Genomic DNA, 25,543 nt, shown 5'->3' with positions numbered 1-25,543 from the left:
TGAATTACTTCCCAGTATGGTAATGAATATAATATCAAAGCTCACTATATCTATTCAGCACTGTTTAGAGGTTGCTACCAAGTAAAATTTCAGGAGGAGTAAAACATATAGAGATTTAAAAATAAAATCTTTAATAGACAACATGCATGTATACAAAATTCTTTCATCATCTAGGTATTAGAATGGACAGAACATTGAATATATAACACATATCAGCATGAAAGCAAAGTATCGTTCTCAACATGATTTAATATTTTTCACCTTGGAAATATTTAAAATAGTCTCATTTAGAAAATAGATTCAGAAAAATCAAATGAAACAATTATTAAAATATTTTCAGCATGCACATTACAATGGGAAATTAGTTAAGTGTTATTGACATAAATATCAAACTATTAATATCTACTAGCAAAAGATTCTTTTTAAAAGTATTGCCATATTGGGCCTCCCTGGTGGCGCAAGGGGTTAAGATGCAACCTATGAAGCTGTCCACAGAGACTGCAGCATGAGTTTGATCCCCAGCTAGGGAGTTACCCATGTGGCGCAGCAGACCTCTCCTGACTTGCCCACTGCTCCCCTCAGCAGTGTATTTTAGTCAGTCTGCCTGTTCTGTTCCCCACTCTGTCTCTGGTGAATTCTCTCACCCCCCACACCTGTGGCCTGTACCCCAGTTCTTATATGCATACATAAATAAATCTTTAAAATAAATAAAATTATTGTGATATTGCTGTTCTGATAATTTAATTGAGATAACAATGGATTGGTTTACAACACTGTTTATGGTTTAGAGGTACAGGATCAGTCCCTTCAGGTGTTGTTACCACACCACATCCAACAACAACACACCGATAGTCCTACACCATAGTCCACCATAGTGTTACCTGCTCACTTTATTCTCCCCCTTCCTCCCTCCTCCTCTGGTCATCTCAAATCTACAGTCAGAGTTCTAAGATTTGTTATTGATTTGACTTTATGTAAACCTCTATTTTGTTATTCTGTTTTCCACAGAGAAGTGATACCTCCGGTATTTGTCTTTCTACTTCTGACTTATTTTAATTTGCATGATCTCCAAATCCATGTTTTTGCAAATGGCAAGATTTCATCTTTTTTTTTTTAATAGCTGAGAAGTATTCCATTATGTATATATGCTAATTCAACCTTATCCACTCATCTGTCTTTGTACCCTTAGGTTGTTTCCACAGTTTGGCTATTGTAAATAATGTTACAATAAGCATAGGTGTGTACATATATCCCTTTGAGTTAGTGGTTTTGCATATTGGGGGTGAGCTAAGAGTTGAATTGCTGGGTCATATGGCAGAGCCATTTAAAATATTTTGAGAAATCTCCATTCTGTTTTCCATAAGTGCTGGATCAGTTTACACTCTCACCAAAGTGTGTGAGGGTTTCTTTTTTTCACATACTTGCTAACACTTGTTTCTGTTTTTTCTTTTGTTTTGTTTTGTTTTTGTTTTGTTTTGTTTTTATATGGGACATTTTCACAGATACGGGCAATACTCTTGTTTTGGCTTTGGTTTGTAAATTTTGCTGACAATAAGTGATGATGAGCATCTTGGAATTTTTATATTCTTCAAGTTCATTGTAAAAATTGTAAATTTTTAAAATTGTAATATGATATATTATTTGAGTTAGATCTATGAACTTCCTAACACTGACATTTCACATTGAGCAAGAAATTACAAAATTAAAGTGATGTAGTTAGCATTGACAGCTCTCCTTGGGATATGTGAGTTGGCAGCAGTATAAAGTCAGGAAGGCAATCTGGATAATCTGTGTGTTATCTCCCAGTGACACTTAGATTTGTGGGTAAGATTAATATCTCTATCTTAATATTTTTCAACTGGAGTCCACAAATTCATTAGACAAAATTCATGTTCTTATGACTGATTCATTATGTAGTTTAGTTTGCTAAGACTTATCAAGTCATATTTTCACTTTGGATAATGGAATGATTAGTTACAGACCTAAATCTTTTTATAGCAATTAGAGAAGGATTTGTTGGTTCGCTTGTTTTTGCTTTTGAAATAGATTCTCTATTCTCTGTAATTGTAAAAATAGCTCTATGTGTACACAAGTTCTAGAATTTGATCAATATTAATGCTAACAATTTTATTGCAAAATTTCAATATCAATCCCTTTTTAAGATTACTTTGAATTGAAGTTATGTAGGGGGACAGAACAGGCAGACTGACCAAAATACACTGCTGAGGGGTGCAGCAGGCGAGACAGGAGAGGTCTGCTTTGCCATGTCAGTTCTCCCTGGCCACCTGGGATAGAACTCATGCTGCAGAGGTTGTGGATTGCTTCATAGTGCGGTGCTTAACCCCTTGTGTCACCAGGGAGGCCCAGCAGTTATGTATTTTTATACAGTATTTAATAAAAAATGCATCTAAAGCCCTTAAATTTTTGCATGGTATAGTTCAAATGTTCAATAAACACTACCTTAATTGTAAGTATCATTCTCTGATCCTTTGAGTCTTTTTAGATATCTTATTCATGTTTACAAGTATAATAATTAGTTCTGTTTTGCCTCTCGATAAAATTGAGACATGAGTTTATACTTAAATAAATATTGAGATGGTCTTGTGATATTTCAGAAAGAAAAAACAAATGCAGTTCTTCATTTTTGTTGAATCAAAATGTATTAAAAACATACCAAGAGTGGTATAAGTTATATGCTTAATGCTTTGTTTTAAACTAGGGTTGTTTAAATTAATCTCATACTTTAGTTTTAAGTTTAAATTGAGTACTGTTAGTAACACTTTCCCTGTTTCTGACAGAAAATTCCTTTCTTAGTCTCCGGTCACTATAATGTTTTTTCAAGTCCTACAAATCTGCTGTACTTTTACCTATCATTTTGAATACAATGTAGGCTATATTTGGCATTTGAGAAAGGCAAAGTGGGTTATTGAAAAGTGGACAGAATTCAAATCTGAGAGAGAGAAAGTTGGAAAAAGAGAACTATATACCCCTGAGCCCTAAACAATGCAGTTTAGTCTTTGCACAAAAGTAGTGCATAATATGTATTGCCCTTGCTTCCACACTCACAACTTCATGCTGAGCATCCTGAACAAAATAAATGTTCAATAAATATGAATGAAACTAGATTTATGGTTTGAGTTTATTTGTAAGATAGTATGTACTGCAAAAGGTAAAGCTATATTGCTCAACCAAGTGAAAATATTTTTGTATTTGTGTATTTTATTTTATTAATCTTAAATCCAAGAGATGATCCCTGTTCTGTTAGGACCATTTTCCCTGTATATGTTATGTACTTGCTTTTGTAAGATTTTAATGAAATCTTGTATTCTTTTATGTTTCCTTTGTAGGGTGGGGGCAGGGCTTTGTGACAGGGTCTTTGTTCTCATACAATTGTATTTCAGATGGTTAAGAATAAGGTGATGGTTTTGCTGCACAGGGGTTTTATCAAAAGATTAAATAGTTAGTGCTATTCTTAAGTAAGGAAGTCTTCACAAACTAGCCATACCCAGATAGTTGTATCATTTGTTTAGTAAATTTTGAGGATTTACAAAATCTGTTTCTGAAATCTTATTGGTGTTGTCAACTTAAATGTATTTTTTAAATTTATTTAGAAAAAAGGAATCAGTGAGGGTATATAAACTATGAATTTCACATTTTTTGAGGAATGTATTCCTTATGACACCTGTGCATGTCTGCCCCAGGGAAAGGTCCAATAAAATTATAGTTGATTCAATTTTGGTAGTCATAATCTAAATGAAAGTATATAGACCTCAAAAATAGATACATGAACTAGCCAAGTGTAAGTTTTCCTTTGAGACCATTCAGAATCCAAAAAAATTAAAATGACTCTTTATGTTAGTCAGGAGACAAGTAATGTTAAACACACGAGGATACAGTTTTACCTATCAATCCAATGCAGATAATGTTACTAATATCTATTTTTAATGAATAGCTTTCTCAGAATATACCTAGGAGTAAATAAAAAACAAGATTCAAGGATAAAGGAAGTACCTGCTTATGAAATCTAACCTAAGAAAGCTTTAAGAGAACAATTTCATATTTCAACCAGTAAGGCATTAATCACTAATGGAAAGTGTTCTAATGCATATTAATTTTATATCACTTTCCATGGTCTTCATTTCTTCTAGAATTAAAATAACTCATAGTGTAACAAGATAATTACATACTTTATGTTTCCAACCTTTCTCCATTCTTTTGTTTTTTAATCTTCTGTGCCTAAAATAGTGACTGAATAACAAATATTCATTGAATGTTAGCTGAATTTCTTTCTCACTAAATACAAATTATGTTAAAATTATGTGCATTTAGCATAATATAAATGCTAAGTATTATAATTTTAATAATTATTGTCATTGACTGATTATAAGGCTTCTAATTATGTATCTAAATTCATAAATTCATTTGGATTTGATAGTTAAATACAGACTATCCTGTATGAATATAAGAGAGAGGAGACACGATTTCTTCACAATCATTAACACAGTGGTTAATGACATAGATTTTGTTTTATTCATATGAGGTTGTTTTCCTGTCTACATGGTCTATGACATCCTTTGCAGAATTTATTAGGTAGTGAATATTAATGAGCTTTATTAACCCCTTACTCTCTCAGATGTTTCTCTTTCAGTGAATTCCCTTAGCTCTTTCCATCACCATTGTCCACTATCTTCTATTTAATGATTATTTACAATGCTATTTTCAGCATTATCTGATTTTTTTCCAAAAGAAAGCTGGTTACAACTGGGAATATGTGAAAATTTTGGTTTGAGATAACTTTTGTTTTCACTATGTGTTAATGCAGAGCAATGTAGAGTAGACTGCTTTGTGATGCTCATGAGCTTTCAGAGATATGCCCTTGTGAACGCTCATGGAGTGAGAAAGTAAAACAGAACTTTAAGTGTATTTTCTGTTTCTATGCAAGAGCAATTTTTGTAGGACTTGGTTGTGACTGTAGGAATAACACTTGCAGTTTGCAGAGTCTGAACTTCCTGTAGTGTGATCAGTATCATGAGGTTGACTGAAATGCTCAGTGGTTTAGTCAGCCCAAGTCACTCTTTAACTTATTTATAAGAATTATGTCCTTTATAAATAAGTGAGAACAGTAATATTTTAAAATTACTTTAACACTAAAGCAGTGAGTAAAGATAAAATTTCAAAAAGAAGTTTTGTAGTTTCTTGGAATTTTTTATAAGCGTGACTGATGCTGCCAAACCCAGATATGAATTCATTCTCCATGAATTACTACATATAAACTTGAATATATTATTTTTTCTGCCTCAATTACATATCTTGCCAGATATATTTCACATATAAGTAAATATAAAACCAATTGCTATTAAAACTAGTAGGGAGTACAAAACTAGATATTTCAGTGTTCAGGTGAATGCTTCCAGAAGTTGAGCTAAACACAGCCTCTGAAACAATTCAGGGTTAGTTTGCTTGACAGTTTTTAAAAGGCTCTTTTTCAGGGCAGAAAGAGTCCAGGGAATTCAGGGGCTGCATTGTGGTGAGGCCAGTTATGGGTCAGCCAACTGAAACACGGTAATAGGGTATGGACTTTTCTATATTCTCAACTTCTAGACTCACCATGTTCAAGAGCCAACTTTGAGGACAGCAAAAAAAAGGGGGAAACTATCTCTATGGGAAGTGCGTATTCTCAGATGACCCAGGCAGCAGGACTTTGAGAATAGCACAGGAACCTCATAAATACATGTCAGGAAATCTGCTTCTTGGCACAAGTATGGCTCAGCCTCACCTAGACTTGGCCAGGTTCAAAGGAAGGCATGAATGGGAATGAGACCTTTGTGGTGTTAGCCTTAATGTACCTTCCTGTTGAGTCACTAGTCTCTTCCATAGACTTTGCCTTCTGTTTCTGGAAGATAGTTGTTCTCTTTCCTTCATAACCATTCTGGTAATTATCTTTGTTTTTGTTCCTTAAAACTTCTCTTCCTCAAGCTCATACCTTGATTTTCTTTCTGACTACCTTGTTTTGCAGGAGCAAAATTTTCAGGACATTCCAAGAAAGAATTTTTGTTTCCTGTGTGTGTGTGTGTGTGTGTGTGTTTTGGGGGGGAGGAGCATGGATCAAATTATTAATTTCCTTTATGTCAGAAAGAATCATTTTTGTGGCTTTATGTTATGGATAATTTAGTTGTATATGCAATTCTAGGGTGAAATTAATTTTTGATTGAGATTCTGAAATCATTGTCTCCTTGATGCTTAGATTGCAGTGTTGTTTTTAAGAAATTTAAATCCATTTTTATTCCTGATCCCTGTGTATTGATTTGTGTTTTGTATCTGGAAGGTTGTATAATCTTCTGTTTGTCCACACAATAAAAATTTCTAATGTTGAAACTTTTGCATTTTTGATCAGTGAACTGAATTATTTATTTGATGATTTCCATTTTCCTATTTTTTTATTCCTTTTTATGTGAACAACTATTATTATGGTTAATTCTGGATTAATCCTTTCTTTCATTTTTTTTTTTTTAAAGATCTTTCTATCCTGTTTTCCACTCCTTTGGCCAAATGTCCTCTTTCTTAAAAATCTCTTCAATATACTATTTTGGATTGAGATTGCTTTTCATTTTTATATATATATGAAGAAATGTTTTAACATTGATGATCTGTTTTTTTTTTTTCATAGTTCCACACATGGAATAGCTTCTCTTATCTCTTCAAAGCTATTATTATCTTAATATGTTTTGGTAGTTCATTTTTGCAGCTCCTATAGGTTTCTTGTTTAAAAATTGGTTTTTATCTCTATATTTGAGATAGAAATCTTCTAATAGATTTAGTGATCTTTGCTTGTGCTTGTATAATAATGATACATTAAAATACTGATTAGAAACTTTAGCATATAAGGGAACTTGTCCATACCATTTTGTCTTGAAGATTTTCCTTGCCATTTCGTGGAGAATTTCCTCTCAGTATTGTTAGACTAGACTGACAGTATCGTTTCATTCTCTTGTCTGGAAGGTATAAGCCTTGCTCTCAACATTCTGGCAAACAAATGAGGAAAGAGGTCTGAGAACTCAACATTAGTAGACATAAGTTTGTCTAATTCTCTACTGCTATAGTCTCAACTGTGCTGGTGATAACACAGTGTTCCCCTCTCCAGACAATGTAAAAACTTATATAGGGAAGTGCAGTAACTCAGCAGCACAGATGTGGAAGGCAATCAGGAAATGCACCTGTATTTTAAACATTTATTTTAACCCCATACTCATACCTACGCGTCATACTCAGTTCCGGGGATGCTAGGTATCACCAGTTCCTAACCCTTTTGTTGACTATGAGGTTTAGCAAACTTGGTACTCAAATTTTTCTGTTGCTGCATTTGGCTTTTTATGTAACAGTGTATGTGAGTTAGTTGGATGGATTATTAAATAACATGAAGAACAAGTTAAACTTAGAGCAACGAAAAGCATCAGAAAATAGGCCATCTGATAAGTAATATAAAATTGGATTGGAAACTCAGGAAGTTATTAAATCTGAATCTAATATGAGATCGGTTGACTCCAATCTCAGAAGACTTATTGTTCTTTCCAGGTGTGCATCTTAAGAAACTTGGAGGATTTGTATAGTTTGAACTCAAAACCAGATACTGCTCAATGATTCTTAGCTGAATTTTGCTTTAGTTTTGTGGTTGACCTGAAATCCCAATACAAAGGAAAAGCCCAAGAGTGTGAAACCAGATGAACCAAAATATGAGACTGCTCATATGAATACCTGTGACCTGAGACTGCTGAGGATCCCTTGTCTCTAATTACAGCATGGTCTCATTCAATAAATGTGGGAAGATTGTGTGATTTCTTTATTGATTTTGGCACCTGTTACCTCTTTATTAAATCTAGCACATGTTCTGATATTGCTCTCCAATTATAAAAAACATTTTTAATGCACTATATTGATTCATCTAGCTCACAATTTTAATGTGCTCTAGAGAAATGTTAAAGCAAAGAGTGTAATATCTGTAAACATACACATTGGTGAAGTTTCACTTTCAAGGATGATGTTGGACAAAGATACCAGACAAAAGCAGTTATAATTTTTTCATTATAAAAAGAAAATTTTTTGAAGTCACCAACTATTTTCAGTACTTTAGGAGATTAAAAAGTTATAAATGTTATCAAAAATTTGATTGTATAACATGTATATATTATGGAGGAATGAGTTTACTGTCTGTTTATGCAACTAGAGAAAATTACAAATATGAATTATTGTATTTAAAAACTGTAGATATCTTTTACAACATTAACTCTATAAATTATTTAAAATACAATTCTATGAATAACTATAAAATAAGAGCAATGGGATTTTTCTATTACCTTTTGTCCTCTAAGAGTGATATATTTATTTAAGAATCAGAGCGTCTATTGTTCTAGCATGTTTTTAAATACCAAATAGCTACTATAAGACAGACAATAAATACAATGCAGTAAATATGCAGCATTAGAAATACTGTTTTCCTTATTTATTTGGATTCTTTTCAAAAAGAAAGGAAAAATGAAACATACCATTAAAACTAATTCTATGTTGTAACATTGGCGGGCTCACATAAGAATAAATGGTTGAGAGCTTCTGTTTTGGCTAAGTTGGATTAACAGGGTCTATATTTTTGTATTCATTCTTGTATTTGAAACAACCAAAAAAATTAAGAACCAGACATTTATTCCTATATTAATTTATTTCACATACATTTGGAACAACTGTGTGCCAGTGATTAAGGTAGGAGCCAGATGTACAGTAATGAACCAAGCAAAAACGTTGCTGTGGCCAAGCTTAAAGTCCAATTGGGGAGAGAGACAGCAAATAAGCACTTCTTAGGAAACAAAGCTGGGTCACCAGTGGCTGCTTGTGGTTCTTGCCTAAGCAAAACAGATAAATCAGCTACCCTTGTATTTGTTATGGGATACAAATATCATGTATTCCTCTATATCACTTTTCCCCACTACTTTAAAACCTTATAAAGCCTAATAATAGTGTCCTTAATAACTTTCTACATCATTATTTATAATCATATTTTTCTGTTACCTCCTTCCACATACCAAACTTTACTGATGCAAGCTATTTGGCAGAAAAAAATTATAGTGTGCTTTTGTTTCAAAAAGACAGATTGAACCAGAGTGAACTTGAATGAACTCTATAAGAGCTATCAGACCAATTTAAAACTGCTAATTTGAAAAATATATTTGTCCAGTTAAAAAAATTCTCATATTCTTTGTACTATGCAAACTTTGTCTTAAACCTACTTCATTTTTCCTCCATAGAGAAATTTGGAACAAATTTAATTGTCAAGGGTTTGAGTTTTTCATTTTTTGATTAAGTATACCTTTTTCCTGAAATGTTTTCAAATTCTCCAAAATTAACATTGAATATACTAAAAATGTAATGTGAATATTTTAATAATGTAAACAAAAATATGCAGACACTAATTTTTGATAGACATAGGTTAAGTGACTTTCCTTTGACACCATGGGTAAAATGACATTAAGATTATTTCTAAATTATAACCAAAGGAAATGAAAATGGATTTCAAGCTTGAGGAAGAGCTATTAAGGGGATAATAGGCTTTTTGATGTCTGTCTTTTCACAGTAGCACAATAGCTAATTCCTGTGACTCCTGCCCTTATAGTGTCTCCTAACCAAGTATTGGTATTAATCTACTGCTTATCTGTCAACCACCACATTTGATAGCTCCAGTCTCTGTTTTCAATTATCAGTCATTAGAGAAGTCAGTAAGCAATTTTAGAAAAAAAAAAAAAAAAAAACCTCACAAAACCTTTGACCTGTTTTTGTCAGATAACCACAAGTATTCACTGTAGATAAATTATCATATCATTGTATTCAAGATATAAAAGAAGGTTCTTTGGTGTATATCCACTTGCTGTAATCTTAGTCACCTTTAGATGGTTAAAAATGGACTGTTTTATTTTTCTGAAGGAGCATAATTCATGTAGTCATTCAGTGAAATCTGGTGAGATTAGAATGACTGACCTCTAGTTACAAAGCAATCTATAAAACCCACAGATTTTTCCACTAAAGAAAACATGCAAACTAAATATTTACTAAAGGGTGATTATCAGACATTTGTGCTTTACAGTGGCTTCTTACAGGACAACAAAAACATTTCTTATTTGTGCACAATATGATTGATATTCAATATTTATATACTAAATATATTCACTCATCATTAAGTAATCATTTTTATTGTATAAAATTATTTAATCAGATATGTAAGTATTCCAAAATAATTTCTGAAGTTTAATATTATTTTTAACCCACAAAAGATAAATATTTAAAAATCCAAATTTTTATTTCCTTTTATAAAATGCCTACAATTAAAACAATACAAAATATTTTCAACACTTCAGGATGCATTGTCATCTTCAGGGATAAAACTTTCAGATCTCTTTAAAGAGGGATTGTGTCAGAACCAGTAAATTGGAATGGATGAAAATATGTGAATGTCAAAGTATGTGCTCTTCTGTTCTCTACATTATAAATGTAAAGTATTTCAATAAATTATCAAATAATTATTTTCTAAGAAATGTAAAATCTAACTTGAAGTTTTCCTTTTTTTAAGATTTAGTTTTTATTTATGCTTGCAAGAGCTGGAGTGTTTATGCTTACATGAGCTAGGTAACAGGCAGATCTACTGATATACACTGCTGAGGGGAACAGTGGGCAAGACAGGAGAGGTTTGCTGTGCCATGTGGGTTGCTCCCTAGCCTGGGATGGAGCTCACATGGCAGTGGCTGGTGATAGCTTGATAGCGCTGAGACTTTTACTGCTTGTGCCACCAGACAGGCCCCATAGCTTGAACATTTCTTAACTCCACTATAACAATTTTAAAAAATAACATTAATCCACTTTCTTAATAAACCTATATTCCAGGTAAAGAAATTAACATTTGAAAACAAAAATGGCCATGTTTTAGGTCAGGAAGCAATTATATAATTAAACTTTTATTGACCATTCACTATATAAAAAGTTCTGTTTGGAACATGTGTAACAATACAAAGAAAAGAAACAAATGCAAAGAAAATGTGGATATTTTTTCTGAAATCTCTAACTCATGGGGGAAATATAAGATGGCTTAATTAATAAAAATGCAAATGGAAAGTGCTTAATATGAGAGGTACTACTTTTTGAGAACTTGCTATGTTCTAGGAAATAGATTCTTTCTTTCAAATATCATTCAACCTTTATAACATACTGTGAAGTAGGCCTTTTATAACCTACTTTTATATTAATGATGGGCACATAAGGCATATCTTAACATTATATCCTTTTAATAAGTTGGAAACAAAAGTTGAATTCATTTTTCTAATTACTACAAATCCAGTACTTAACCACAGTATTATGTCATCTCCATTATCAAAATAAAGTTCATAGAAAAAGTACTAGGGGTTACCAGCAGAAGAAATTAATTTGGATAAAAATGCTCAGTCATCTTTGTGACACTTGAACTTTGCATTTTAAGTAGTGGTAAAATTTAGACTGCTGAAAATAGGAAAAACATTTTAGTTGGTTTTTTTTTTTAATTTTTATTTATTTATACAAGCACTGGGTACAGTCAGAAGCGCAGGAGGGTGAGAGAATTCACCAGAGCCAGAGCAGGGAATAGAACAGGCAGAAGGACCGAAATACACTGCTGAGGGGAGCAGCGGGCTGCAGGAGAGGTCTGCACGCCATGTGGGACCCTCACCCGGCGCCCGGGGATCGAACCGGCGCTTCAGAGGCTGCAGGCAGCTTCGCAACCCAGCGCTCAACCGCTGTGCCAGCAGGGGAGGCCCGGAAAAGCATTTAGTTAGAGGAAAGTGTAAAGGGTAATCAAACCATCAATTTAGAAAAGGGAGATGACTGAGAAATCATTAATTCATTCAACTCTTAAAGCTATTTGAGTGTTGACTGTAAACCTGCCTATGTTAGGTGATACTGATTAAAGAATAAAGTAAGTTCTTGTCTTTTTTTTATTATGCTTTTTTAATTTTCAATTTTCAAATCTCTCCCTTTTCTTTCCTTTTACATATATTACATCATTGTTCATTTTTTTTTTAATTTTTACAATGTTTGCTTTCTTTTCTCAGGTGTAGTCCCCATAGAATTCCCACCACCAATTCACCCATGCACCATCACCATAGTCCATTGTGCTCATCCCACCCTCATCTTGATCCCTCTCCCTCCCTCTCTCCTGCAGAATACTCTGATGTATAGTTGTTTGTTTATTTTTGTTTTGTTTTTATTGTTATTATTTTTTCCTTGATCCCTTATATGGTTCCCCTATATTCCTCCTATAAGTGAAATCATCTTGTCTTTAAATATAGAATATAGAATGCATTGAAGGAGTAGGAATACTGAAAACAGTGATAGGTTCTAAGTAAACTCATGCTGTTCCTCATTTCCACTGCTGACCCCCTAGACTTGAAATCTCCTGCAGAATGTGTTGTTCCTTTCTTTATTATTATTCTGCCATATAGTACATATATCCAGCATCAGCTCACCACAATTGAATCATAATTATCCCTGTCCATGTCTGCCTTCTTATCCTGAGATCCTGTCTCTTTGCTTCTTATATCTTCCTGCTAGGGTTTGGCCCAGAGTTATCCAATAAATATCTTGAGATTGAACAAATATAGAAACAGCAGAGCAGCTTTTTTTCAGTATAGTTCAGATGAGTATATATGGAGGCGAGAAAGAGAAAAGCAGCCCTTGACATCACAGAGATGGACTGGACCTGTCAGCTAGGCTGTTGAGTTGCTATCAGCTGACCTGATGTTCACAGTTCTCTTGTGGAACGTGAGCAATTTCCCAGAACACTAATATTGGTCTAGAGCACTCTGTCACCATAGGGAGAAAGACAAAAATAGGATCACTTCACAGTCATGTCTGAGCACAAGTGAAAAAAAAAAAAAACCAAGAACATTGTTTATACACAAAAATTACTCAACATTCCCTTTTGTGGGTAATATTAGTAACTGTTGTTTCTTTACCAATTATGGCTTTATCTTCTCTTCCTCTTTCTAGAAGAAAACTACTAAAATACCAATAACAAAATTGATTCTGCTTCCTGCAGATAATCCAGTTCCAGAACAAAACCCAGCCTGTTTGAATTTTCACCCAGATCTCCTAACAATTCCAATGAGTCTTTTTCAACACTTTTTTATTGAGGCTTCCTGTGAATCCATTTCATGATGAATTTTATCTATGGGATGTTCTCAGTGTCTATTGTCTGGGACATTGACATAGGGTGGAGAGAAAGAGATTGAATACAACGAAAAATAGAACTTGCTGAGAGTTAAGTAAGGCAGAGTGCATTTGTAGTCAACTAATTCCTTACCTGTGGAGGTAATGGAAGCTTCACCTTACTGGTGCAAATAAGGATGGAACAAAAAATTTAAATATATTAATTTCATGAAAGCAATCATTAATTGTTATTTCTTATTTACTATTACCTTGATTATTAAATGTATTAAATTTCATATCAATGCTTGATATGTGTGGCTTTTATATGATGATGTTCTAAATAACCACTGAAGTCTGAGTACTGGGCCCATGAATTCTAAAGAGGGCATTTGGATCACGACATTATTGTTAGCACAATTCCAAAGTTTTTATGTAAGACTTCATTCTTTTGTCCCTGAATTGCTTATTAATTTTTAAAGTATAACAATGTATAAATATTGGATAATTAAATTTTGCAAATTTCAAAATCATATACAAATATTAAATCAATTCAGAAAACCAATTTGTTTAGTGATTCCATTATGATATTTAAATTATTTAGCCATCTCATCCTTTTAAGATTTCTCTTAAAAAAGCTGTCCTCAGGGCCTCCCCTGGTGGCACAGTGGTTGAACGCTGGGCTGCAAGGCTGCCCGCAGCCTCTGCAGCACCGGTTCGATCCCCGGCCGCCGGAGGGTCCCACATGGTGCTCAGACCTCTCCTGCCGTGCCCGCTGCTCCCCTCAGCAGTATATTTCATCAGTCTGCCTGTTCTGTTCCCCGCTCTGGCTCTGGTGAATTCTTTTCACCTTCCCATGCTTCTGACTGTACCCAGTGCTTGTATAAATAAATAAATCTTTAAAAAAAAAAAAACGCTGTACTCATAAGTATTAATGAGTGCAAGAGTGTTTTAACTATAGAACATTTGAAAGTCAGCTGAAATTGTTCTTGAAACAAAACATTCAGGGGACCGTTTTCTGTCTTGCTGATCACATGTTGTTTTGGCGTGAAGAGGCTCTTAGGGTTTTTGGAATGTGGAGTTTACCATACTCTCTGGAGTGGTTATCCACTCAAGCAAACATGTACATGTGCATTCACTGACCAATGAATAGGCCTTTATAGGACCAACTTTATGCTTCTCAAAGGACTAGTAAGTGAAGGATGTCTTGTGAAGTGATATATCTTGGTGGTCACAATATATCTTTGCTTTTTTTTTTTTACTTAAAATGCAGCAGTGATAAGTAATAATTCTATGAATAATCTCTTAATGATTTTTTGCACTCAGCAGCAAACAGTGATCTGTATTCTTTCAACAGCTGGCTGGGCTCCTGGGAGAATGCTATCTTTGCCTTGCAGCTACTGATTTTATTTGTCTTCCAAGTTACAGCCCTTGTGTGGGAGATTAAGACTGATTGCCCATGAATGCATCTCCTTAAAACTGCAGATAAATCACTAAATAGATAAAACTGTAATTCTCTGTTAATTAATTCTTCAGACATTGTAGGCACAAAAATATTCAGCCAGGATATTTTTATCCAAAGTCTATTAATGATAAAGTCATTAGAGAGATATCTGCTTGTGGAAAAAGAGGAGATTGCTATCAATGATTAACTTCAGTTATAGCTCAACAATAAAATATTTCGGTGTATGTCTTTAAACACAAGAAGTTTAATCTTTGCAGAACTTTGGCTAGAGCATTTAGAATGTAGTTTGGGGCTTATATACAGTCAATCCTGTTTCTCTTCACTATCAGTTCATTAATCATAGAATATGAATCTTTTGATTCATATTTTACCACTGATATGCTTTGATGTTACTACTTTTTAAAACCAAACTATAATAATAAATTCATTCTCTGTTTCTGTCAGTGTAGGTAAGCTTTCAGTTCCTCTAGGTAGTTGTAGTTCACATAGATAGAAATGTTTATAATTCACAAAAAACAGGTTCTTAGAAGCAGATGTAGGTATATTTACTACCATCATTTTAATTGCTTTGAGCTGTAAATTGTATAAATTTTGCTGAATACTTGGTGATTTTCTATGAGTCTGTGTGTGTATCTTTGGAGTAAAGCAGTTATTTTAACTTTTTGTAGAGAGCATTTTTGGCCTCATTCAGTTCAAATAAATTAGCAATCGTATGTTGATGAAATTGTTTAATTTAAATGGTTATATTTTTTGGTTTACACCTGGCTTCAAATCAAGTATCATAAATAAAAACGTGAAAAGAGAATGTAGCATTAGTGTAGTGGATATATGGTTATTTGACAAAATGTAACCTGTTGAAGATGTGAAAATAACAGTTTGGACAAGTCATTGTATTCTCTCTTTAAATGTACTTTTCATTAAATAGACACTTCTCCAAGGAAGGCACACAGATAGCCAACAAGTATATGAAAAAAAAATGTCTGTTATTACTTTTCATCAGGGAAATACAAATCAGAAGCACAATGAGATACCATCTCATACTTGTGAGAATGGCCCATATTAAGAAGACTAGAAACAACAAATATCAGTGAGGAGCACTTATACACTGTTGGGGAAATATAGACTGGTCCAGCCCCTGTGGAAAGCAGTAGGAGGTTTCTCAAATATTATGTATTTACAAGAATGCATAAAAACTATTTGGAATGGATATGTTTACTCCAGTGTTCATTGCAGCACTATTTAAAATAGCCAAATTGTGGAAATAGCCTCAGTGCCCAAGAACAGAGAAGGGCATGAAGAAGATGTGGATATATACACAATGGAATACTACTCGGCTATAAACAAAGATGAACTTTTACATTTGCATCACCGTAGATGAAAGTAGAGGGGGTTGTGCTAAGGGAAATACATCAGAAGGAGAAAGACTAATACCATATGGCTTCACTTACAGTTGAGCTATAGAGAAACAAAACAAAGGATCAGACAAAACTAATCCAAAAATATATCCTAGAAATCTGAATGTATAATTAGGCTACCTGTAAGAGGGGAAAGGTGGAGAGCAAAGAAGGCAGAGTGCCAAATGAACTATGGTAGGTGTCTATGGGTTCCTTGGTAGTGGATAAAGTATGGTAACATATTTCCAAAGAGGTGTGACCTATACCTCTGAATTGCACGCAGTGCTATAAACCAATGTTACCTCACTAAAATATATAAAAACATAGTTTTCCTGTGTGAATTGATGGATACAGGATATGTTTTAAATCTAGTTATATTTATTACTAATCTCAATTTTCCTCTTCACATGAGAGAATTGGTATCCATGGTATGGGGTAAATAAATGGTCTCCACTAGAGAAAAATGTTAACCTCCTGGTCTCAGTCTGTCTTAACACTTATGTAATTTTATCTCCTTTGACAAATCTGGGTCTGGGTTGAATGAGCTATCCCTCTGACTCTTGTTTAGTTCTGTTTTATGTGGTTTTCTTTCTTTTGTCCGGTAACATACTCTTTGCTATCGCTAAACAAGAATACAATTAGGGTTTTTATGAAGTGTTACGTACTTCAAGCTGATAATGCAGATTTTATTAGAAACGATAAAATATATGATTTGGGAAATTCACGGTGTTCAGTTGATCAATAAGTTAGAGTTAATTTAAAGGACTAAATATTTCCTATAATGTGAACAAAACCCACAAATATTATACATGTTTTTCTGATGTTTTCTTCTTGTTAAAGCTCCCCAAGTCATTTGCAATTGCAGTGAGTTATAGTAATAACCCACTGAAACAGAAAGCTTAATACTTATCCAATCATCACAATATGAACAAGGCAAGAACATCTCTTATTAAAAGCTTTTATCTAAGGAATATAAAATGGGTGTGCATGTTCTTTTTCCTCTGTTTTAATAGCGTTGCTTATGATGTGTCTGGTGGAGAAAAGTTTGGGATATAGAGGGATTCACTTGGTAAGTTAGAAATGTTTAAAATATGGGGCCTCCCCGGTGGCACAGTGGTTGAGTGCTGGGTTGCGAAGCGGCCCGCAGCCTCTGCAGTGCCGGTTCAATCCCTGGCCACCGGGTGAGGGTCCCACATGGTGTGCAGACCTCTCCTGCTTCCCACTGTTCCCCTCAGCAGTGTACTTGGTCAGTCTGCCTGTTCTGCTCTCCGCTCTGTCTCTGGTGAATTCGCTCACCCTCCCCCACTTCTGACTGTACCCAGTGCTTGTATAAATTAATAAATAAATCTTTTAAAAAAATCTTAAAAAAAAAAAAAGAAATGTTTAAAATATGGTATAGTAAAAGGATGATTTTGTATACTAATGTAGTCTTACACAATATTAAATCAAGTTATGAATACAGTCATATTTATTCGTAAAATTTTCTTTAGATAATAAGTGTCACCAATATTAAAAAGTGAATATAAAGCACTTGGTATAACAAAGATTGTAGGGAATAAGTTCTAGAAGTATGAACATAGACCAGAAATAGAGCTTCCTCTGGAGAGTAAAAGTACCACAGAACAAAATGAAAGCACAGAAAGAAGTACAATTTTTTTTTAAAAGATTTATTTTCATACAAAAGCTGGGGTAAGAAACCCCGCCATGTGGGTTTCTTGCTGGCGGGGAATTGAACCCACACTGCAGAGGCTACGAACAGCTTCACAGTGCTGCGCTCAACCTGCTGCGCCACCAAGGAGGCCCAAGAAGTGCAAATTTTTAAAGTGATAACTAGACTACACAAAAGTATCTCAGGAAAATAAAAAAGCCAAATAATCAGAGTTGTGTTGTTGAGGGCTTGGGAATTGAAATCTTGAACCTGGTGTGAAATCTGTTCTCTCTCAGTTACATGTCATTGCCTCTAAATACAGTTGTGACAATTGAAATATATTTCAAACAAGTGGGAGCTAAATAACCTTTAAGCCTTCAGTCATTAGCAGGATGATACGAAGTCAGATTTTGATCCATTCATACAATCTTTTATTCAACCAATACTTAGATTACTCTGGAGTAGGTCATTATATTGTGTTGGATGCTAATGACACACTGGTTATCCAACCCTTGATATTATAGTCTGTTCTTGTGTGTGTGTGTGTGTGTGTGCTGCTGCTGCTGAGAAACATTGTTTATGTATACTAACAACTAGTCTCTAAGTGCAGAACACTAAGATGTCATTACATAGGTGGTACGGACATGAACAAAGAGTTAGATATTGGGAAACACCTAGCTGTCACCGCCCAATTTCTTATTCTTAAGTCAGAGATATTAATGTTTGACATCTTCCCTGTATTACTCTTTGAGATTACCTTGTGACTATTTGTGAGCATCGTTAGGAATGCAAGGCTATGTAAATACAAATTTTATTCCATTACTCACTCATAAATGTCTCATGGACATTATGGTTCAGAGTAGTAGCATATGAAAATTTGAACCACTGGACAAATTTTCACTACGATTGTATTCTATGTGGTATGTTTAATATAAAATTTTGTTAAACTCTGAAAATTTACCTCCTTATGGGGTTAGACTAAATAGCTTAGATTAAAAAACTGGAAATTTAGAATAACGACGGAAATTTATTTTTATTTTTATTTCAGAGCTTCCTGTTCTATTCCCCACTCTGTCTCTGGTGAATCCTCTCACACACACCCCGCCCACCCCCACCTCTGGCTTACATCCCAGTTCTTGTGTGCATAAATAAATAAATCTTAAAAAAATAAATAAAGCATGTGACTGGAAACATTAAAAGACATTATTGGTTACAATTTTATAACATTTTGCTCACTATGTTGTGGATTTTTTTAGGATAATCTTGTCCTATATTATTCTGGATAACAGATTTGGGTGAAAGCTACCAATATTGAAAAAGGTAATTCCATAAGATAAATTTACATTGCTAAAATTTTATATAGTTTTGTGTTTTTTTAAAAGATTTATTTATTTATGCATACAAGAACTGAGGTACAGGCCAGAGGTGTGGTGGGTGAGCGGATCCACCAGAGACAGAGCGGGAAACAGGACAGGCAGACAGATCGAAATACACTGCTGAGGGGAGCAGCGGGTGAGTAGGGAGAGGTCTGCTGCACCATGTGGGTCACCTACCTGGCAGGGGATAGAACTCATGCTTCAGTGGTTGTGGATAGCTTCATAGTGCTGCATCTTAACCCCTGCACCACCCTGGAGGCCCCTAAACATGTAATATTTAAAGAATATTTTTGGTACCCAGAATATATAAACTGTATCAGGTAGTACATTATTTTATAAAATCAGGTAATATGCCTGACAATTACTATCCTAAATTCTTCAACATTTCTTAATATACCCAAGAGGAAAATTCTCTGACTTTATTTGGTAAGAAGGTTGCTGAAGAAGGAAAATATGTGTGCTTTTCAATTTTGAGTAAAAACAGACAGAGGTCTTTGAGGTCTTTGGGGGTGCTTTACGTTGCTCTATAATAAAGAAGTTGTACTAAAAAAATCTCATAAGAACTTATTTTTAAAAGAACATTTTATTAGCAAAAGAAGGAAAAATTCTTCTGAGGAAGACATTCTAGAAATAACCATTCTTATGAAAGTGGATAAGTTTTATTTACTTGTCCTATAAAATGCTATAAATAGGCCTATGTGCCAGCAATCCTTAGTCCTTGTTCCTTTCTAGCTCCCTTGGCTGTGTTAAATGTCACCAGTGACTTCACATGGAACTCTGGAACTTTCTATAACATAGTCCTGATTCCTATCTGAACCCTTCAGTATTCCAGCACCTGATAAATACTTGTAATCACTTTACCACCTCATTTTTAAAAACATATTTGGATAGCCTTTCCATTTAGGATGCAGGAATTTGTATAAAACCACAGAGGTTATTTTGCTTTGAAGTAAAGGCTATTGGTTTTTGGAATTTCCTTCAACTGGAAACATGTATGATTCTGTGGTTTTAGTGTTTTTCTAGTTTTATAATAGCTGGCTTGTTTGTTTCCATTTTCAAATCTGAGAATTTGCCATTAATTTGCATATTTTATAAAGGACTAATTTGTTTTCCTTTTTTTTATTTCTAGTTGAAAGAGACAAGGACTTTTCTCACCAGCGAAGGCATTATAAAGAATTCCGGTTTGATCTTACACAAATTCCTCATGGGGAAGCCGTGACAGCAGCTGAATTTCGGATATATAAGGACCGTAGCAACAATCGATTTGAAAATGAAACAATTAAGATTAGTATATATCAGATCATCAAGGAATACACAAATAGGTATAAACTTTACAACTAACTTTTTATCCTAGCAAACGAATTTTAAATTGTGCTTAAATTCAGTGATAACCCGTGTGATCCTTTAAATCATATTTTCACAGTGTAATGACATTCAAGGCCTTGTATAGACATATTTAAAAGTCACAGTAATTATCTATACATACTTTATACATTTCAGTTTTTCCTTATTTCTGACACCAACCTATATACCAAAACACCTTATCTTTCCCCATGTTTGCTTTGCAAGCTATTGTCTCATTTTGTAAATGAGACAATTTCTATTTTATTCTGCATACATATTATTTATAATTAAGATGATTTAATTCACTTGGTATTTTTTTTAAGGATTTATTTATTTATTTATACAAGCACTGGGTACAGTCAGATGCACGGGAGGGTGAGAGAATTCACCAGAGCCAGAGCGGGGAACAGAACAGGCAGAGTGATGAAATACACTGCTGAGGGGAGCAGTGGGTGTGGCAGGAGAGGTCTGACTCCCCATATGGGACCCTCGCCAGCGGCCGGGGATTGAACCGGTGCTGCAGAGGCTGTGGGCAGCTTCGCAGCCCAGCGCTCAACTGCTGCACCACCAGGGAAGGCCCCACTTAGTATTTTTTTTTTTTTTTAAGTTACAGAGGAGAGACTGTATGAGTAAATGGCATGTGTGTTACATGGATTTTGAGGTTAAGACATTGTATTTGTAACAGATGAGAGTTAGCCTGTGGCTATCAAATGTTTAATTCAAAATGGTACCAAATTGGACAGATAATATGAAATATTAAATCTAAGAAAACTTTAGTTGACAATTACTATAAATGAGTCATCCAACCAAAGAACATAAATAGGATCATAATAGTATTCTCTGACTTTACCTCAGTGCAGAAATTCCTTGGTAATAACTTTGCAGGTGATTATCTACTTTTGTTGAAGAGTTCTTACTTTTTGTTAAAAAAAAAATCTTTGTTGATATTATATTGAGGTGCAATCCATCTCCTGGCAGTTTTTATTCACTAGATCTTTCCTTTGGTGAAAAACTATGTCCCTCTTTGATAAGATCAAATTTAAGGACAGCTAACAAATCCCCTCTCGTGTCCCCTTCTTTCTTTGGTGAATATTTCTAGTTCTTGGCCTTTTTGGTTTTCTTGGGCTTCTAGTGTGACAGAGTTTCTTGATGGGTGTTCCATGGAATAGTAGCCTTTTCACAATATTTAATAGAGAAAAAAAATGCCTTCTAAAGTAAAATGCATTGGAAAAAATCTATCCATTAGATCATCCTCTAGGAAAGTCAAAATGCAAAGAATATTAAGGGCTTAGAAAAGCATTATACTAAAGAGACCTGTCAATTTTATCTTACCTTGTATTCCTCAGATTATTTGGTTATTGTTTCATTTTCCTTGTTTCATACTTATTATCCTATGAAATACCGATTCAGCAGGATATATTTTAATAGATACTGACCTATATATACTATTATTTTAGAAACTGTAATTTCAAGGTAGAAAGACCTGCTTTCCTTTCTCAGCTCTAGCACTAGGTATTTGTCTGTAAGTTTATTTGTAAAATCACTCTTAACCATGTTTAGTATACTACTTCCATTAACATGTCCTAAATGTTTGGATTATCTTTATTTTTGGCAATTTATACTGTTTTTAATGCAGTTGAACTATAATTTAATATCTTAAGTATTTTTTATAGAAAACATTTTATACCAGGTCTCTATCCTTTGGCATATATTTATTGATTATTTGAATCTAAATACAAACTTTTACATTGATCTCTAACTTTTACTTAGGCCCATTGTTCTCTCTGCTCAGGATATTTGAATGTCATCCATTGCACTAGGTACTTCTTTGAACTTTTCTCATCACTGTTTTCTAAGTATCTGAATGGTTTAATTTAGTTTATGATAAAAATGATGAAAATAAAGAACTGGTAGAGGAGTCTATTGATAATTTATAGATTTATTTTTGAATGAACTCAAGATTTTATTAATAATAATTTTGTAGTATTTATAGGTATTATGTTTAGCTTATCAGATTTCCTAAATTTAGGAAATTTCATTTTTCTTAAAAAGTGGGATATTTACCTGAATATTCGCTACTTCTCTAATTATACCTTATTTAAAATACATTATTCTCAATGTTTCTATAATTCTATAATGTCTGTAATTACATCTGTATGCTGTTTTGGTATTACTTCTTGGGAATAATTTGACTAAATCTTTACTTATTTTAATGTATGGTTAAATCTATTCTAAAATACAGAATGAAACATCTTCATTATATATTTATTTACAAAACCATATTCACTACTTTTTCAGGTAGAGAGGAGCCAAAATCAAAACAAAATTAAACAATATTCCAGGATTCAAAAATAAGTGGCTCTTATTTTTTTTAAGCATGGAAAACATTTTCCCCACAGAAAATGAAAGAAATAAATCTTTTTAAAGATTTATTTTTATTCATTTTATGCATACAAGAAGTGGGATGTAGGTCAGAGGTGCAGGGGGTGAGAGGATTTACCAGAGACAGAGTGGGGAGCCTAACAGGTGGATCTACTGAAATGCACTGCTGAGGGGAGCAGTGGGTGAGACAGGAGAGGTCTGCTGCACCATTTGGGTTAGCTGTCTGACCGGGGATCTAACTCAGGCCGTAATGATAGAGGTGAGACTAGGCCACCAGGGAGGACCCCAAAATATTTTTTTCTTTCCTTTATTCTATGGAAAAATTCCCTGAAAATTTGAACCTTAACTTTCTCTGAAAGTGAGGAGGGATAGATCATAAATATTTCATTTATATATCATGTGGTTATAGTATACACAGAAAAAAAATTCTGTTTGAAAAAGTAATGTTTAAATCCAATTATTATGTTTTAGTGTTGCTTATCTGTGGTTTCATTTATTTTTTTAAAACCAATAACTAATGGGGCTAAGAAAAGAAACTAGTACCTTGGGCAATTTTCAAAGCCATGGTCACCTCTTAAAATGCCTACCTTTAAACTCGTGGATTTTCTTTACTTAGTGTCTTGAATTAAAGTCAGAAACAATTGAAAAGTTGGTACAGACCATACTCTTGAATGTGGTGCATCTGACAGTGAGTGTGTATGTCTTTCATATGTATAAAGCTCACTTTCCCTAAAGTATTATTAAGAGCGATAGGGTGGGGATTCTTGCTGTAATGCAGACTGCGGCTTTATAGATATGTTTTACAGTGAAGACATTGGTTTATTTACCAGCTAGTCTATGAATGGCTTGGTGTAATCAAATATGAAGAAGAGCCCATTAAGTCATCTTATTCATATGTATTTATGTTAGTGAGACTTAAAACTCTTCAAGTGATATATTTTCAAGTGATTTATTTTATTCCTACTTTCACCTCCAACATTTATCCCTACTCCTATTTAAATGTGTGCCATTTAAAGAAGTGCTCTGATATTTATCCAGATCTTTATTTTTCTTCATAAAAAAAGAGGCAATACACACTGCATTTCACTTATTTAATCTCTGCATATAGAACTGACAGCCCTAAATACTGTATCGAAAGCATTGCTCCTCAGTCACACCTCATCTATCTGACATTATTGGAAATGAGGTTTGCACATGATTGAATTTTCTAGCTAATTCAGCTAAGTTCAGCATGCTTTGCTGAGCACCTACCATGGGCCTACCCAGGGCACTAAAGCCCAGTAAATAAGATCTCAAAAGCTCATAGCCTAAGGGCTGGGGCTGTGGTAGGCCTGCCTCACACAGACTTTCATAAATCTACTACAACGTGCTAAGCATTATGAAGTAAGTATGCACTAAGTGTTGTGGAAATCCAAATGAAGGGAAAATTAATTCTTCAAGTGGGAGGGTGAGAGAACTTGGGGGAAGCCACTGAGAAGAATTTACCACTGAGTTGGGCCTTTCAAGATGAAGGGGAATTTCTATAGCCAGATGGAAGGGAGAGGAAATAGGAGAGAGAGGTGTATCTTAAAGAAATATTCCTAAGCTTTAAAATGTTTAAGTGGGGCCTCCCCAGTGGCGCAGCAGTTGAGCGCTGGGTTGCAAAGCTGTCCGCAGCCTCTGCAGCACCGGTTCGATCCCCGGCCACCGGGCAAGGGTCCCACATGGCGCGCAGACCTCTCCTGCCACCCGCTGCTCCCCTCAGCAGTGTATTTCGTCAGTCTGCCTTTTCTGCTCTCCGCTCTGACTCTGGTGAATTCTCTTGCCATCCCGTGCTTCTGACTGTACCCAGTGCTTGTTTAAATAAATAAATAAATATTTAAAAAAATGTTTAAGTTTATAAATAGCTAAATAATACATATAAAATTATCAAAGCCAGCATTATTAGTACTAAGAAGCCATAGCATATCCATTTACTGAGCATTCACCATGTGTCTGGTACTGTCCTAATGCTTTACTTGAATTGTTTCTCACATACATGCATACATAGATATGCACATATGTACATACATATATATGTGTATATATTCCCCACAGAAAATGTGCTAAGTATCATTCAACTTTTTCCTAATTTTATGCTTTGAATATAAATATCTGAACTGCATTGTAAAAACATTTTAAGCTATCCTGCTCAATGTCATTAGCCACCTTCACTACTTGGATTTATTTAGTTAAGCTGTCATCATTCCAATTCACAGTCAGGTTCATATTTACATCATCTACACCCTCCTGCTTTCTTAAGATTTTTGATTCTTCTGTGGACATACTTTAGAATGTACATTGACAGTTTCCACATAGGAAGATTTCATGGGCTCTTGAGAGCAGTGTAGAGGACAGGACAGTCAGATGGTTGATGATATTTTCTCTAAGGTTACAATACACAGCATAGCTTGCATTTCTTCAGTGTGCTGCAATCAGGCTGTATGTCAATGTTTTCAAATGGGGCAATTTGGCTCCAGGAGACATTTAGCAATGTCTGGAGACTTATTTGGTTTTCACATAGGTGAGGTTAAAGGTTGAGATGCTGCTGGCATCTAGAGGTAGAAATGTTGAATTAGGGATTTTATTAGGAGTGCTCTCAACTTCTGCAATGGGCAGAACAGCTCTTCCAATTAAAAAAGAATGACCTGAGCCAAAATATTCATATTGTTGTGTTTGAGAAATCCAATCATATTTGAAGATATAA

General features: G+C 34.3%; 1 protein-coding gene across 1 annotated transcript in view; it reads left to right on the top strand.

Annotated features, from left to right (window-relative positions):
• Positions 1-25,543, top strand: part of BMP5 (bone morphogenetic protein 5) — a 108,896-nt gene that overhangs the window by 33,030 nt on the left and 50,323 nt on the right. Inside the window, exon 2 of the mRNA XM_037520922.1 lies at positions 20,222-20,414. Coding sequence (XP_037376819.1) covers positions 20,222-20,414 — 193 coding nt within the window. The remainder of the gene's footprint in view (positions 1-20,221; positions 20,415-25,543) is intronic.

The sequence above is a fragment of the Talpa occidentalis genome, unplaced genomic scaffold, assembly GCF_014898055.3.
Source record: "Talpa occidentalis isolate TD23 unplaced genomic scaffold, MPIMG_talOcc4v2.1 talOcc4.2, whole genome shotgun sequence".
Taxonomy (NCBI): Eukaryota; Metazoa; Chordata; class Mammalia; order Eulipotyphla; family Talpidae; genus Talpa; species Talpa occidentalis.
Note: the sequence above shows the minus strand (reverse complement) of the source record. Positions and strands in the feature narration are given on the sequence as shown.